Here is a 13,618-nt window from a genome sequence, read left to right as displayed (position 1 = left end):
AGCACTCCAGGATGATTTGAATAGACTGATGCAATGGTCGGAGAAGTGGCAGATGCAGTTTAATATTGACAAATGCAAAGTTCTAAATGTTGGACAGGTAAATAACCATGCCACATATAAACTAAATAATGTAGATCTTAATACTACTAATTGTGAAAAGGATTTCGGAGTTCTGGTTAGCAGTAATTTAAAACCAAGACAACAGTGCATTAGTGTTCTCAATAAAGCTAACAGAATTCTTGGCTTATCTAGAAGTATAAATAATAGAAGTCCTCAGCTTGTTCTTCAACTCTATATATCCTTGGTTAGGCCTCATTTAGACTATGCTACTCAGTTCTGGTCACCGTATTACAGAATGGATATAAATGCTCTGGAAAACGTGCAGAGGAGGATGACAAAGATGATCCCATGTATCAGAAATCTTCCCTATGAGGATAGACTGAGGGCCCTGAATCTGCACTCTCTCTCAAGGCATAGAATTAGGGGGAATATGGTCGAGGTGTATAAATGGAAAACAGGAATAAATAAAGGGGATGTAAATAGCGTGCTGAAAATTTCCAGCCAAGACAGGACTCGCAGCAATGGTTTCAAGTTGGAAAAGTTCAGATTCAGAAAGGATATAGGAAAGCACTATTTTGGTAATAGAGTTGTGGATGAGTGGAACAAACTCCCGAGTACAGTTATTCAGGCTAAAACATTGTGTAGTTTTAAAAATAGGTTAGATAAATACATGAGTGGGTGTGGGTGGGTGTGAGTTGGACCTGACTAGCTTGTGCTGCTGGATCTGGTACAGTGCTCCATCCTTGAGTGGAGATGATCAGACTGGATGAGTCATTGGGCTAATCCGGGGGGGGGGGTCATTGGGGGGGGGGGGGGTCATTGGTCTAATCCGGGGGGGACATGGACCTGCTCCGCATGGGTCAGTAGGCCTGTTGCAGTGTTCCTTCTTTCTTATGTACTTATGTTGTTTTCACTGCTTAAGACTACAAATGTAACAGAAATAATAGCATTTCTTACCTTAAATTGTGGGTGCTGGTGTTTGTGGATGATTGTGAAGAGAGTGGAGAGTTATGTTGTGGTCCTACTGGGCTGAGGTGGATGGTAGAGGATCTGGTACTGAAGTTGATGGTTGTACTGGAGTGTCTAACTTTAAGTCATTCAGTCAGTCAGTCAAGTCACTCAGTAAGTCCATCAAGTCACTCAATAAGTCAGTCAAGTCACTCAGAAAGTCCATCAAGTCACTCAGTAAGTCCATCAAGTCATTCAGTAAGTCAGTCAAGTCATTCAGTCAGTCAAGTCACTCAGTAAGTCAGTCAAGTCACTCAGTAGTCAGTCAAATTGTTCAGTAAGTCAGTCAAGTCACTCAGTAAGTCAGTAAAGCCACTCAGTAAGTCAGTCAAGTCATTCAGTAAGTCAGTCAAGTCATTCAGTAAGTCAGTCAAGTCATTCAGTAAGTCAGTCAAGTCACTCAGTAAATCAGTCAAGTCACTCAGTAAGTCAGTCAAGTCACTCTGAGAGTAAACCAGTCAGTCAAGTCACTCAGTAAGTCAGTCAAGTGACTCAATAAGTCAGTCATGTCACTCAGTAAGTCAGTAAAGTCACTCAGTATATAAGTCATTCAGTAAGTCAGTCAAGTCACTCAGTAAGTCAGTAAAGTCACTCAGTAAGTCAGTCAAGTCATTCAGTCAGTCAGTCAAGTTACTCAGTAAGTCAGTCAAGTCATTCAGTCAGTTCAGTCAGTCAGTTCAGTCAGTCAGTCATTCAGTAAGTCAGTCATTCAGTAAGTCAGTCATTCAGTAAGTCAAGCAGTCAATTAGTAAGTCAGTCATTCAGTCAGTCACACAAACTCATGTTTACCTCTTTTTCCGTGTACAAAGTAACACTTCATCACGGCTACAGGTTATCTCTTGTCTAATACCTTTGTTTCTTTGTTAATTTTAAGACTTAAGTGCTTATACCTCTTCATGCCACTTTCAGCAACACTGGTATGGCTACTGGGTGTCATGACTGATTGCTTGGCAGATACCAGATAAAGTAATTAAAATATCATAACATAATTCACAAACACAGCTGCCTTGTAGCAGAGAAAGACTGGACACTATGAGTTACGAATGCTGGGATGGTGGGGTGGTGTCCGGGAGTGGTTGGGGATGGTGGGAGGGCTCCCCAGCTGTTCTACAACAAGGCAGCCGTTTGAGCAAAGGAGAATTTTTTTTCCTTCCCACAAATTGAACAGTGTTAAATTAATTATACGACGTGTTACATAAAATTGTGCCGCAATTCTTCAATTATGCAATACTCAAATTGTGCCAAATAAACTCATGCTAAATGATGGTCTACTGTATATCTTCCAATCTATCAAATGAGACCAAAAAAAACGAGAATACAACCAAAAAACCCATACAAAAATATGCTGCTAATGGGAGGTCATCAGCTAAGAAGTGAACTCCGTTATTTACGGCCCGATTTCTTTCATTTTTGGTGTACATTGAAGAGCACCTTTCCATCATACATTGCCCAAGTTTCAATAAGATAGTCAAACAAACAACTGAGATCCAATTCCCTAGATCAAGAGCAAGAGCCCCTCACAAGCATCAAGGAACCTCCCTTGAGGCCCGCTCACATCTGGAAATTTCACTCACATCTGGAAGCAAAAAACTGACTGAGTGACTGCTCGTATCTGGAAAAACTCGCACATGGATGCACTCGTAAGTAGAGGTTCCACTGTATTGTATGTGTTTTGCATTCATTTTACTTTTTTATCTGTTTTTTATGCCTAACTGCATTGAGCATTTTTTTTTTTTCAACAAGTCGGCCGTCTCCCACCGAGGCAGGGTGACCCAAAAAAAGAAAGAAAATCCCCAAAAAGAAAATACTTTCATCATCATTCAACACTTTCACCACACTCACACATAATCACTGTTTTTGCAGAGGTGCTCAGAATACAACAGTTTAGAAGCATATACGTATAAAGATACACAACATATCCCTCCAAACTGCCAATATCACAAACTCCTCCTTTAAAGTGCAGGCATTGTACTTCCCATTTCCAGGACTCAAGTCCGACTATATGAAAATAACCGGTTTCCCTGAATCCCTTCACTAAATATTACCCTGCTCACACTCCAACAGATCGTCAGGTCCCAAGCACCATTCGTCTCCATTCACTCCTATCTAACACGCTCACGCACACTTGCTGGAAGTCCAAGCCCCTCGCCCACAAAACCTCCTTTACCCCCTCTCTCCAACCCTTTCGAGGACAACCCCTACCTCGCCTTCCTTCCCCTATAGATTTATATGCTTTCCATGTCATTCTACTTTGATCCATTCTCTCTAAATGACCAAACCACCTCAACAACCCCTCTTCTGCTCTCTGACTAATACTTTTATTAACTCCACACCTTTTCCTAATTTCCACACTCCGAATTTTCTGCATAATATTTACACCACACATTGCCCTTAGACAGGACATCTCCACTGCCTCCAACCGTCTCCTCGCTGCTGCATTTACCACCCAAGCTTCACACCCATATAAGAGTGTTGGTACTACTATACTTTCATACATTCCCTTCTTTGCCTCCATAGATAACGTTTTTTGACTCCACATATACCTCAATGAACCACTCACCTTTTTTCCCTCATCAATTCTATGATTAACCTCATCCTTCATAAATCCATCCGCCGACACGTCAACTCCCAAGTATCTGAAAACATTCACTTCTTCCATACTCCTCCTCCCCAATTTGATATCCAATTTTTCTTTATCTAAATCATTTGATACCCTCATCACCTTACTCTTTTCTATGTTCACTTTCAACTTTCTACCTTTACACACATTCCCAAACTCATCCACTAACCTTTGCAATTTTTCTTTAGAATCTCCCATAAGCACAGTATCATCAGCAAAAAGTAACTGTGTTAATTCCCATTTTGAATTTGATTCCCCATAATTTAATCCCACCCCTCTCCCAAACACCCTAGCATTTACTTCTTTTACAACCCCATCTATAAATATATTAAACAACCATGGTGACATTACACATCCCTGTCTAAGACCTACTTTTACAGGGAAGTAGTCTCCCTCTCTTCTACACACCCTAACCTGAGCCTCACTATCCTCATAAAAACTCTTTACAGCATTTAGTAACTTACCACCTATTCCATATACTTGCGACATTTGCCACATTGCTCCCCTATCCACTCTATCATATGCCTTTTCTAAATCCATAAATGCAATAAAAACTTCCCTACCTTCATCTAAATACTGTTCACATATATGCTTCAATGTAAACACTTGATCTACACATCCCCTACCCACTCTGAAACCTCCTTGCTCATCCGCAATCCTACATTCTGTCTTACCTCTAATTCTTTCAATTATAACCCTACCGTACACTTTTCCTGGTATACTCAATAAACTTATTCCTCTATAATTTTTACAATCTCTTTTGTCCCCTTTTCCTTTATATAAAGGGACTATACATGCTCTTCGCCAATCCCTAGGTACCTTCCCCTCTTTCATACATTTATTAAACAAAAGTACAAACCACTCCAACACTATATCCCCCCCTGCTTTTAACATTTCTGTCATGATCCCATCAGTTCCAGCTGCTTTACCCCCTTTCATTCTACGTAATGCCTCACGTACCTCCACCACACTTACATTCTGCTCTTCTTCACTCCTAAAAGATGGTATACCTCCCTGGCCAGTGCATGAAATTACCGCCTCCCTTTTTTCCTCAACATTTAAAAGTTCCTCAAAATATTCTTGCCATCTACCTAATACCTCCCTCTCCCCATCTACTAACTCCCCTACTCTGTTTTTAACTGACAAATCCATACTTTCCCTAGGCTTTCTTAACTTGTTTAACTCAATCCAAAATTTTTTCTTATTTTCATTAAAATTTCTTGACAGTGCCTCTCCCACTCTATCATCTGCACCTAACATATGATAATACAAATATGTTACCAAGTGTTTTAGATGCATTCAATAATGAGAAGAGTGCTCTTTTTCCATCCACCAATGATTTTTGCTTATCACACGGAGTTGGAAATTTAAGAGCTGTACAAACTTTGCCCTCTTGTATTTGAAATAGAAAATTGTCGTTTTCAGTCATGAATAATGTGTACAGTGTATCTGAAATAGAAAATTATCTAACTTATATTTGGCAGAGCACAGACTGGAGATGTATTGTACCAATTGCTTGATAGGAGACTTTGGAATAATAAACGTGGAAAAACAGAATGTAAGAGAAGTAGTTCTCTGATATTATTTACATTTTCAGTATAACCTGCATGTCTGAGATGACATTACAAAGTACATACTAATACCCTGGCCACCTTTTACAACATATTTTTCTTGCCTCAATCTTCTTGGAATTTCCACTTTTTATATTTCTAAACATTCTCACAGCTTCTGCACGAAACAGAATAAACAAAACCTATCAGTGCTTTAAGAGAGTTCTTCATCTGTTTTTATTTTAACATGCTGCAATTTTATTCTTAAAAACCACTTATGAAAGGTAAGGTACAACCAACCTATTCTCATGTTCTTTAACCCTTTGACTGTTTCAGTTGTATATATACGTCTTACACGCCACTGTTTCGGACGTATTTATACGCGTAAATTCTAGCGACTTCAAATCAAGCAGGAGAAAGCTGGTAGGCATACATGAGAGAGAATGGGTCTGAGTGGTGGGAGTGCACCCTGTGAAAAAAATCTGAGACTCAGTGGTGCATTGTGGGAACGCCATCTTGGTATTCCATTTTCACCATGCCTCGTGGCAAGAAGTACCTCACTCCTCGGCGGATTGGAGGTCTTTTGTTCCCAAGTGATAGCTCTAACAGCGATGGAAGTGTCAGTGAAAGTGAATTCCATGGTTTTCAAGTGGGTGTGACCGAAAACAGTGCCCAGGATAACGTAATTAGTGATGAAAACCCAGATGACCCACGACCTTCCACCTCCGGTGCTGGGCCGGCTCGTTCACGTTCACCTGTACCAGGATAAAAGAGGAACCTATTTGCCCATGTACAAGACTCAGATGTGAGCAGTGAAAGCGACAGTGATAGTGATTTCAAAGCTATTGAAAGCAGTTATAGCTGTGAAAGTGAGGGTGAATATTCCCCAGTGAAGTGGCAGTATATATGCCATAGCATGGGGTCTGGTAGTGTGTCATATGCTGTTCCAAGCAGGAGGAGTAAATCTTGGAGCACATCTCATGGCCCTACACCATGACCTGATAGTGAAGGTGATGATAGTGTTACGATGGGTATGAATGATGTGAGTGAGTCAGCAGGTGGTGGTGGTGATAGTGATGGTGGCATGAGTCATGTGGCACCAGCAGCGGGCCACGCTACTACCGACGCTGCTGACTCTGCACAACTACAACCAGCCTCACCCAACCCCACAACAACCACAACCACGTTTCAATATCCAGAACCCACCAGCAGACCGTATCTGGGATTGGCAGCAAGGTGACAATTTTATTCCCAATCCCCATGACTTTGATGAAACACAAATTGGAATAGGGCCATTGTGTACACTTGGGAACAGTGCCACTGAACCAGAATGCTTTCAGTTATTCTTTGATGAACCCCTGATGGACATTATTGTCAGGGAAACCAACACATACTATGAGCACACCATGGCAAATACAATTCTCTCACCAAGATCACGGCTACACCAGTGGAAGGACACAACTGTGGCAGTGATGTACCTGTTCTTTGCCACAATAATGCTTATGCCACATGTGTATAAGCACACTGTCACCACATACTGGTCAACAGAATGCCTGATTTCAACGCTAGGTTTTAGTGACATTATAGGTGTGAATCGTTTTTTGATACTGTTACGTATGCTACACTTTTCAGACAAAACAAGGCCTGACAGAAGCGACAGGTTATATAAGATCAGAAATGTGTTTAAGTACCTGAAACAAAAGTGTTCCATGTATTTTTATCCCTTCAGGAAGCTTGTTATTGATGAGTCTTTGATTTTATTCAAAGGAAGATTCTCATTGAAGCAGCACATACCAAGCAAGAGGAAATGCTTTGGTATAAAGTTATTTGTACTGTGTGATTGCAAAAGTGGTCTCATTTTGGATATCACTGTGTACACTGGCAATAATACATTGAGAGATACCAAGAAGTTACTGGGTATCTCTGGTGATGTGGTTCGAACAATGATGGAACCATATCTTGGTAAGGGGCATATATTATATACAGTGGTCCCTCAATAATCGTCTGGCCTGAAAGCCGTCCATTTCAGAAATAGTCCTGTTATTTCGTCTAAACATTGGCTCGCAAATGGTCCGTTAACTCGCTAATCGTCCTTCATCCGGGACGCGTACTCACGCTCTGAGCCGCCTGGGCCTGCCTTCCCAGCCAGTGTGCCATTGTTTACCAGTGAGCGACGGTCCCCTTACATGCTCCTACGAAATATTTCATAATATTCCATTGATTTTAGTGCTTGCAAGTGCTAAATAAGCTACCATGGTTCCAAAGAAAGCTTCTAGTGCCAGCCCTTTGGTAAAGAATGTGAGAAACATATAATTTATCAACATATAATTTATCAACCACTATCACAACTGCTTCCACTCTACCACCACCACCTTTGTATTTTTACATAAGAACACAAGAAAGGAGGATCACTGCAGCAGGCCTGTTGGCCCATGCTCAGCAGGTCCTTTACAATTCATCCCACTAACGAAACATTTTCCCAACCCAATCCTCAATGCTACCCAAGAAATAAGCTCTGATAACTCTATCCACTCATTTGCAAGTCCCACTCAAATCCAACCCCTCTCACTCATATATTTATCCAACCTAAATTTGAAACTACCCAATGTCCTAGCCTCAATAACCCAACTAGGCAGACTGTTCCACTCATCAACTACCCTATTTCCAAACCAATACTTTCCTATGTCCTTTCTAAATCTAAACTTATCGAATTTAATTTAAATCCATTACTGTCATGTTGAATGTTCATTCTTTTGTGCATGTAAATCTATCTTTTAGGTAAAAAAAAAAAATTGTTGTTGATACTTCTGGGTGTCTGGAACGAATTAATTGGATTTACATTATTTCTTATGGGGAAAATTGATTAGAAAATCGTCCATTTCGATAATAGTCCCACTTTCAGGAACAGATTAAGGACAATAATTGAGGGACCACTGTACTGATAACTGGTACACAAGCCCGATACTCAGTGATTTCTTGCGAGTGAACATGACAGACGTGTGTGGCACAGTGCGCGGTAATCGTAAGCATATGCCAAGGTTCGACGCTGGCACTGGGCGAGGTGAGGTGCAGGCCTTTGCTGCCAATGACATCATGGCATTTCGGTGGCATGACAAACATGTCACATTGTTGACATCAGTTCACCAAAACGAAATGGCACACACTGGCAGCCACAAGAGAGAGACCAATGAACTCATTCTAAAACCTGCAGCTGTGATGGACTACAACATCAATATGCACTTAGTGGACAAATGTGACATGCAGATTGGGTTTGCTGATTGTGTACGCAAGAGTTATAAGTGGTATATAAAACTTTTTTTCCATCTTCTTGATATTTTCATGCTAAATGCTTATAACATATACAAGTTGAGGACCAACAACAAACCAAAATAAGGTGAATTTTGTTTGTCAGTCATCAGACAAATAATCGTCAAGTACCAAGAAGCAACACCTGCAATAGACCAGCGCCCACGAAATTACCAACACATGCCATCTCGTTTGAGGCCTGGTGATCACTACCCCATACAACTGCCTCCTACTGCTTTCAAGAAAAGTGCTCAGAAGAGGTGTTTTGTATGTGGACATACCACAAAACGCCTACAAACACGCAGAGACACTCGTTTTATGTGTGAGGAGTGTCAAGTACCACTCTGCATATACCAATGTTTCAAAGAGTTCCACAAGCTGCAGCAGTTTTAGGAAACTGTTCAGTGACTGTACATATGTATATATATTATGGAACAATAGTAATAAACAATGCTTTGTACTGTTTGTGTAAACAAGTTTTATACACAATCTAATAGTGATAATGTTTGTTCAGTTATTGTGTTGTAAACAATGAGTGTATATTTGAACAATGCACCTTACTTTGGTCTCACAGGCCACATAAGTTACTTAGAAAAGAAAAATATTGGAAAATACAAGAAACCTTTGAATTGGAGTAAATAAAAGAATACCGGGTGGGTGGCATTCACCGCTGTTGCCATTCACCGCTCATTTTCTGCCAACTTTGCGCCTCTATATCTCGGTAAGTACTGATGGCAAATTTTTTTTTTAGGTTTAAAACACTCAGTAAAATAATCCTAACATTTGGTAAGAAAAAATAATTTTTTTTTTCAAATATTTTGCGATATATAATGACAATTTCAGAAAGGGACCTACGACAGTCAAAGGGTTAAGGACAACTTAGACAGGTAATGTCTTAAGATTAGTGTATGGAGGATCAAGCAACCAGTGCTCATGACATTGAATAATTCTCACAGATTTACCACTTCAAGTACATCATTGTAATCATCATCCTCATCATAATAATATTCCTTATGCTCAGTTTTATGGTATGAATTCTTGGCTTTAGAAAGTTTTGTCAATAAATAAACCATAATAATTAATTCTTAACAAGAAATGATAATGACATACAAGCATCTCTAAAAGGAGTTAACCCTTAAATGGTCCAAACGTATATATAAGTTTTTTCAACATCTGAAAGTATGTAAAAAAATGTAGATCTTCTTTTTTGTTTTACATTTGAAAATGTGTAAAAAAAAACTTTTATCTACATTTTTTTTTTTGTTATATTTGAAAATATGTAAAAAAAAGTAGATCTACTTTTGTAGCACTACGAATTTGAACATCGATCTCTTTGGACCATTTAAGGGTTAAACTACATCTAAGAGAGATAGTGAAAGCCGCTAACTATATAAACGATCACAATATATCCAGTAAGCATTTACCAGAATTATTCCCGATTGAATAAAAAAAACACACCTTTACCATTAATTTTTCAAAATTTCGCTGACAGGGTTCTACATAACACCTGGCTCCCATCTGCACAAGCAACACTGGGTCCCCGAGAGATTCTGCACCGATGAAGATATCTCCGGACCCATCCATGGACTGGATGAGGGGAAGCTGAACAAAGCCACGATAGTCTGGACCTTTGTCTCGTACACGGGCTGAATAAATCTGAAAGGGTGCAAAACCTTGATGAAGATTGATCTTTAGTATTACAGAACATACTTGTAATTCCCCTACATGCAAATCAATTGTTTCAAGACTAATTTGCATAAATCTTGAATGTAGAAACATAAAATAAATAATTTTCCTTATGAAATATAAGTTATAAATGCTTATCTATAGTATTATCTGTACTTCCTTCCCACATGGAAAAAATTAATCAAGTGTAGGCAATCAGCTTGCATTTATCTTCTTCTAACAAACCAACCATATCCCACTGAGGCAGGGTGGCCCAAAAAATAAAATAAAATATTCTCTTTTTAACCCCTTTGAGGGTTTTCGTCGTACTAGTACGTTTTACGCGTAGGGGTTTTTGACGTACTAGTACTCATAAATTCTAGCGGCCTCAAATCTAGTGGGAGAAAGCTGGTAGGCCTTCATATGAAAGAATGGGTCTATGTGGTCAGTGTGCACAGTCTAAAAAAAATCCTGCAGCACACAGTGCATAATGAGAAAAAAAAAAACTTTGACCATTTTTTTTTAATAAATCAGCGACTTTGCAGTGTATTTTCGTATGGTATTTATTGTTGTATTCTAGTTTTCTTGGTCTCATTTTATAGAATGGAAGACATATTACAGAAATTGAGATGATTTTGACTGGTTTTACAAAGAAAGGTGCCTTGAAATTGAGCTCAAAGTAGCAGAAATGTTCGATTTTTACCAAACTTCAAAAGTAAACAAATCGTGCCAAGCGTGCAATACACGTCAACTGGTGAGTCTAATATTCTTTCACAAGTGCACCAATAATATTTATACCATTTTTTACACTAATGCAGTAGTCTGCATAACAGTAAATCTTATATTTTTTGTGAAAATAAAAATTCAAAGTGGAAAGCAAAAGAATATAAGAGGGGACTTGAGACATGACTATTGACTAGAGGAAATGTCATTTTAGTGCCAGGAATGTCTTTCTTGTTTATTCTGGACCCTATTCCGAAATTGGCATCTTTTGAAATTTGTGTGAAATTGGCAAAATTGCTAAATTCTGACCACTGTACTAGATAGTTGAATTTCATAAATGAGTGGTTTCTTGCATCCATTCGATAGAAAAAATGGAGTTCTAGCGAAATATTCATGTTTTTTGTCGACTAGTACAGTGAAATTGGCCGAAAATGGGGCTCAAAGTGGGCAAAATCGCCGATGCGTAAACATCGCCGAGACCGCTAACTTTGCGAGAGCATAATTCCGTAAGTTTTCTATCAAATTTCAAACTTTTGGTGTCTTTATGATCGGGAAAAGATTCTCTATCTTTTCATAAGAGAAAATAATTTTTTTTTTTTTTAAATTTGGCCGACCCTGAGAACGAGTTTCGGAGAGGGCCTGTCGACCCTCAAAGGGTTAAATTTAGTAATACAGTGGACCCCAGCTTTACGATCACCTCCCAATGCGACCAATTATGTAAGTGTATTTATGTAGGTGCGTTTGTACGTGTATGTTTGGGGGTCTGAAACGGACTAATCTAATTCACAATATTCCTTATGGGAACAAATTCGTTCAGTACTGGCACCTGAACATACTTCTGGAATGAAATAATATCGTAAACCGCAGGGTCCACTGTATATACCACAGAAGGGGTCACTAGCCCCTCACTCCTGGCATTTTAGTCACCTCTTACGACACACAGCTTACAGGAAAAGAATTCTGTTCCACTTCTCCATGGATTTTGCTTTCATGTCTGTGTATATAAAAAGAATGCATACATATCAGTGTACATAATAACTTACATACATCTTTTCTTCTTTCAACAAACCAGCTGTATCCCACCGAGGCAGAAAGGCACAAAAGGAAAGATGAAAGTTTCTCTTTTTAAATTTAGTAATATATGCAGGAGAAGGGGTCACTAGCCCCTTGCTCCTGGCATTTTAGTCGCCTCTTATAACATGCATGGCTTACAGAGGAAGAATTCTGCTCCGCTTCCCCATGGAGATAAGCGGAAATAAACAAGAACTAGAAGATAGAAGAAAACCCTGAGGGGTATGTATATATATGCTTGTACATGCATGGGTAATGTGACCTAAGTGTAAGTATTAGTAGCAAGATGTACGTACCTGAAATCTTGCATGTTTATGAGATAGAAAAAAGATGCCAGCAATCCTACCATCATGTAAAACAATTACAGGTATCCGTTTCACACTCACTTGGCAGGACAGCAGTACCTCCCTGGATGGCTGCCGTCTACCAACCTACTACCTAGATTTCTTTCTCTTATGTGAGGGTTATTTGTGTATTGTTTCAGTCACGGTATTGTGCCTTTTTGTTCTTTTGACCTCAAGATGTCAACAAACAGAAACTGAAATACCGGTGCATAGTCCTAACTAGTTGCCATAGGATCCAGTGAGACAGACAATGAGAACATGTTTTCAAGGCCCTACCTTAGGGAAGGAGCAGTCCTAGTAGATGATGAATCACAAATAAGTAGCTGATGAGAAAACACTAAGAATATTCAAAATTTCCATGAACATCAGATATATGGCCCATTGGCTAAGGGAATTTTTTAAGGAAGAGAGATGATGAGAGCCAGAAAAGTGGATTTTTTCCCTATTTTCTGTAGCAAAATAAATCATTATACAGGAGGGCCCTGCTTATACAGCAGGTTAGGTTCCAGGTTACTGCTGTAAAGTGAAAATTGCTGTAAAGTGTACCACAGCCATTTTTCACTTTCAAATGAATATAAAAGCCTGATAACATGTTTATCATATAATAAGTGAGCAATATAGTTTGTCCTAAAAAATGCATATACAGAACACACATTACTTACCTTAAAATTTTTTCATCCTTGGCTTATAATGAGTGGTGAATATATTTATTGTAAGAAGCCTGAATAAACGAAGAATGGGTATACAGTGGTAACCTGAGTGTTGTACAGCTCCCAACTCGAACAATTATGTAAGTGTATTATTGTAAGTGCTTTTGCAAGTGTATTTTTGGGGTCTGAAACAGACTAATCTAATTTACATTATTCCTTATGGGAACAAATTCGTTCAGTAACGGCACTCGAACAGCCTTCTGAAATGAATTATGGCCAAAACTCAGGGTACCACTGTAACTGAAAACCATGGTATTAGTGAAATGCTGTAAAGTGAAGCTTCATAAAGCAGGGCCCGCCTGTAAATATCTCATATACAATATAACGTTTCTAGAATAGTAGGTAATAGCGTGCCTCGTTGTGCTCCCGGTTTTCTCGTGTTTTCACGGTCGCTCTTACGTGCTAGAACTTTAATTTGTGTCATCAATCCTATACGATACATCCCTCTAGCGCCTGGAACCAATCTTGGGCGGAAAACATTATATACTGAGTCAAAAAAAGGAGAATTAGTGTGCACTGCGTAGCAGAGTTTACTGCCAGAGGGGAATCATAGGCCTGTGT

General features: G+C 39.2%; 1 protein-coding gene across 1 annotated transcript in view; it reads right to left on the bottom strand.

The window, feature by feature from the left end:
- Positions 1 to 13,618, bottom strand: part of LOC128685694 (uncharacterized protein C2orf42 homolog) — a 72,821-nt gene that overhangs the window by 22,085 nt on the left and 37,118 nt on the right. Inside the window, exon 3 of the mRNA XM_070088121.1 lies at positions 10,003 to 10,200. Coding sequence (XP_069944222.1) covers positions 10,003 to 10,200 — 198 coding nt within the window. The remainder of the gene's footprint in view (positions 1 to 10,002; positions 10,201 to 13,618) is intronic.

Source organism: Cherax quadricarinatus, chromosome 23 (genome assembly GCF_038502225.1).
Source record: "Cherax quadricarinatus isolate ZL_2023a chromosome 23, ASM3850222v1, whole genome shotgun sequence".
NCBI classification, from domain to species: domain Eukaryota; kingdom Metazoa; phylum Arthropoda; class Malacostraca; order Decapoda; family Parastacidae; genus Cherax; species Cherax quadricarinatus.
Note: the sequence above shows the minus strand (reverse complement) of the source record. Positions and strands in the feature narration are given on the sequence as shown.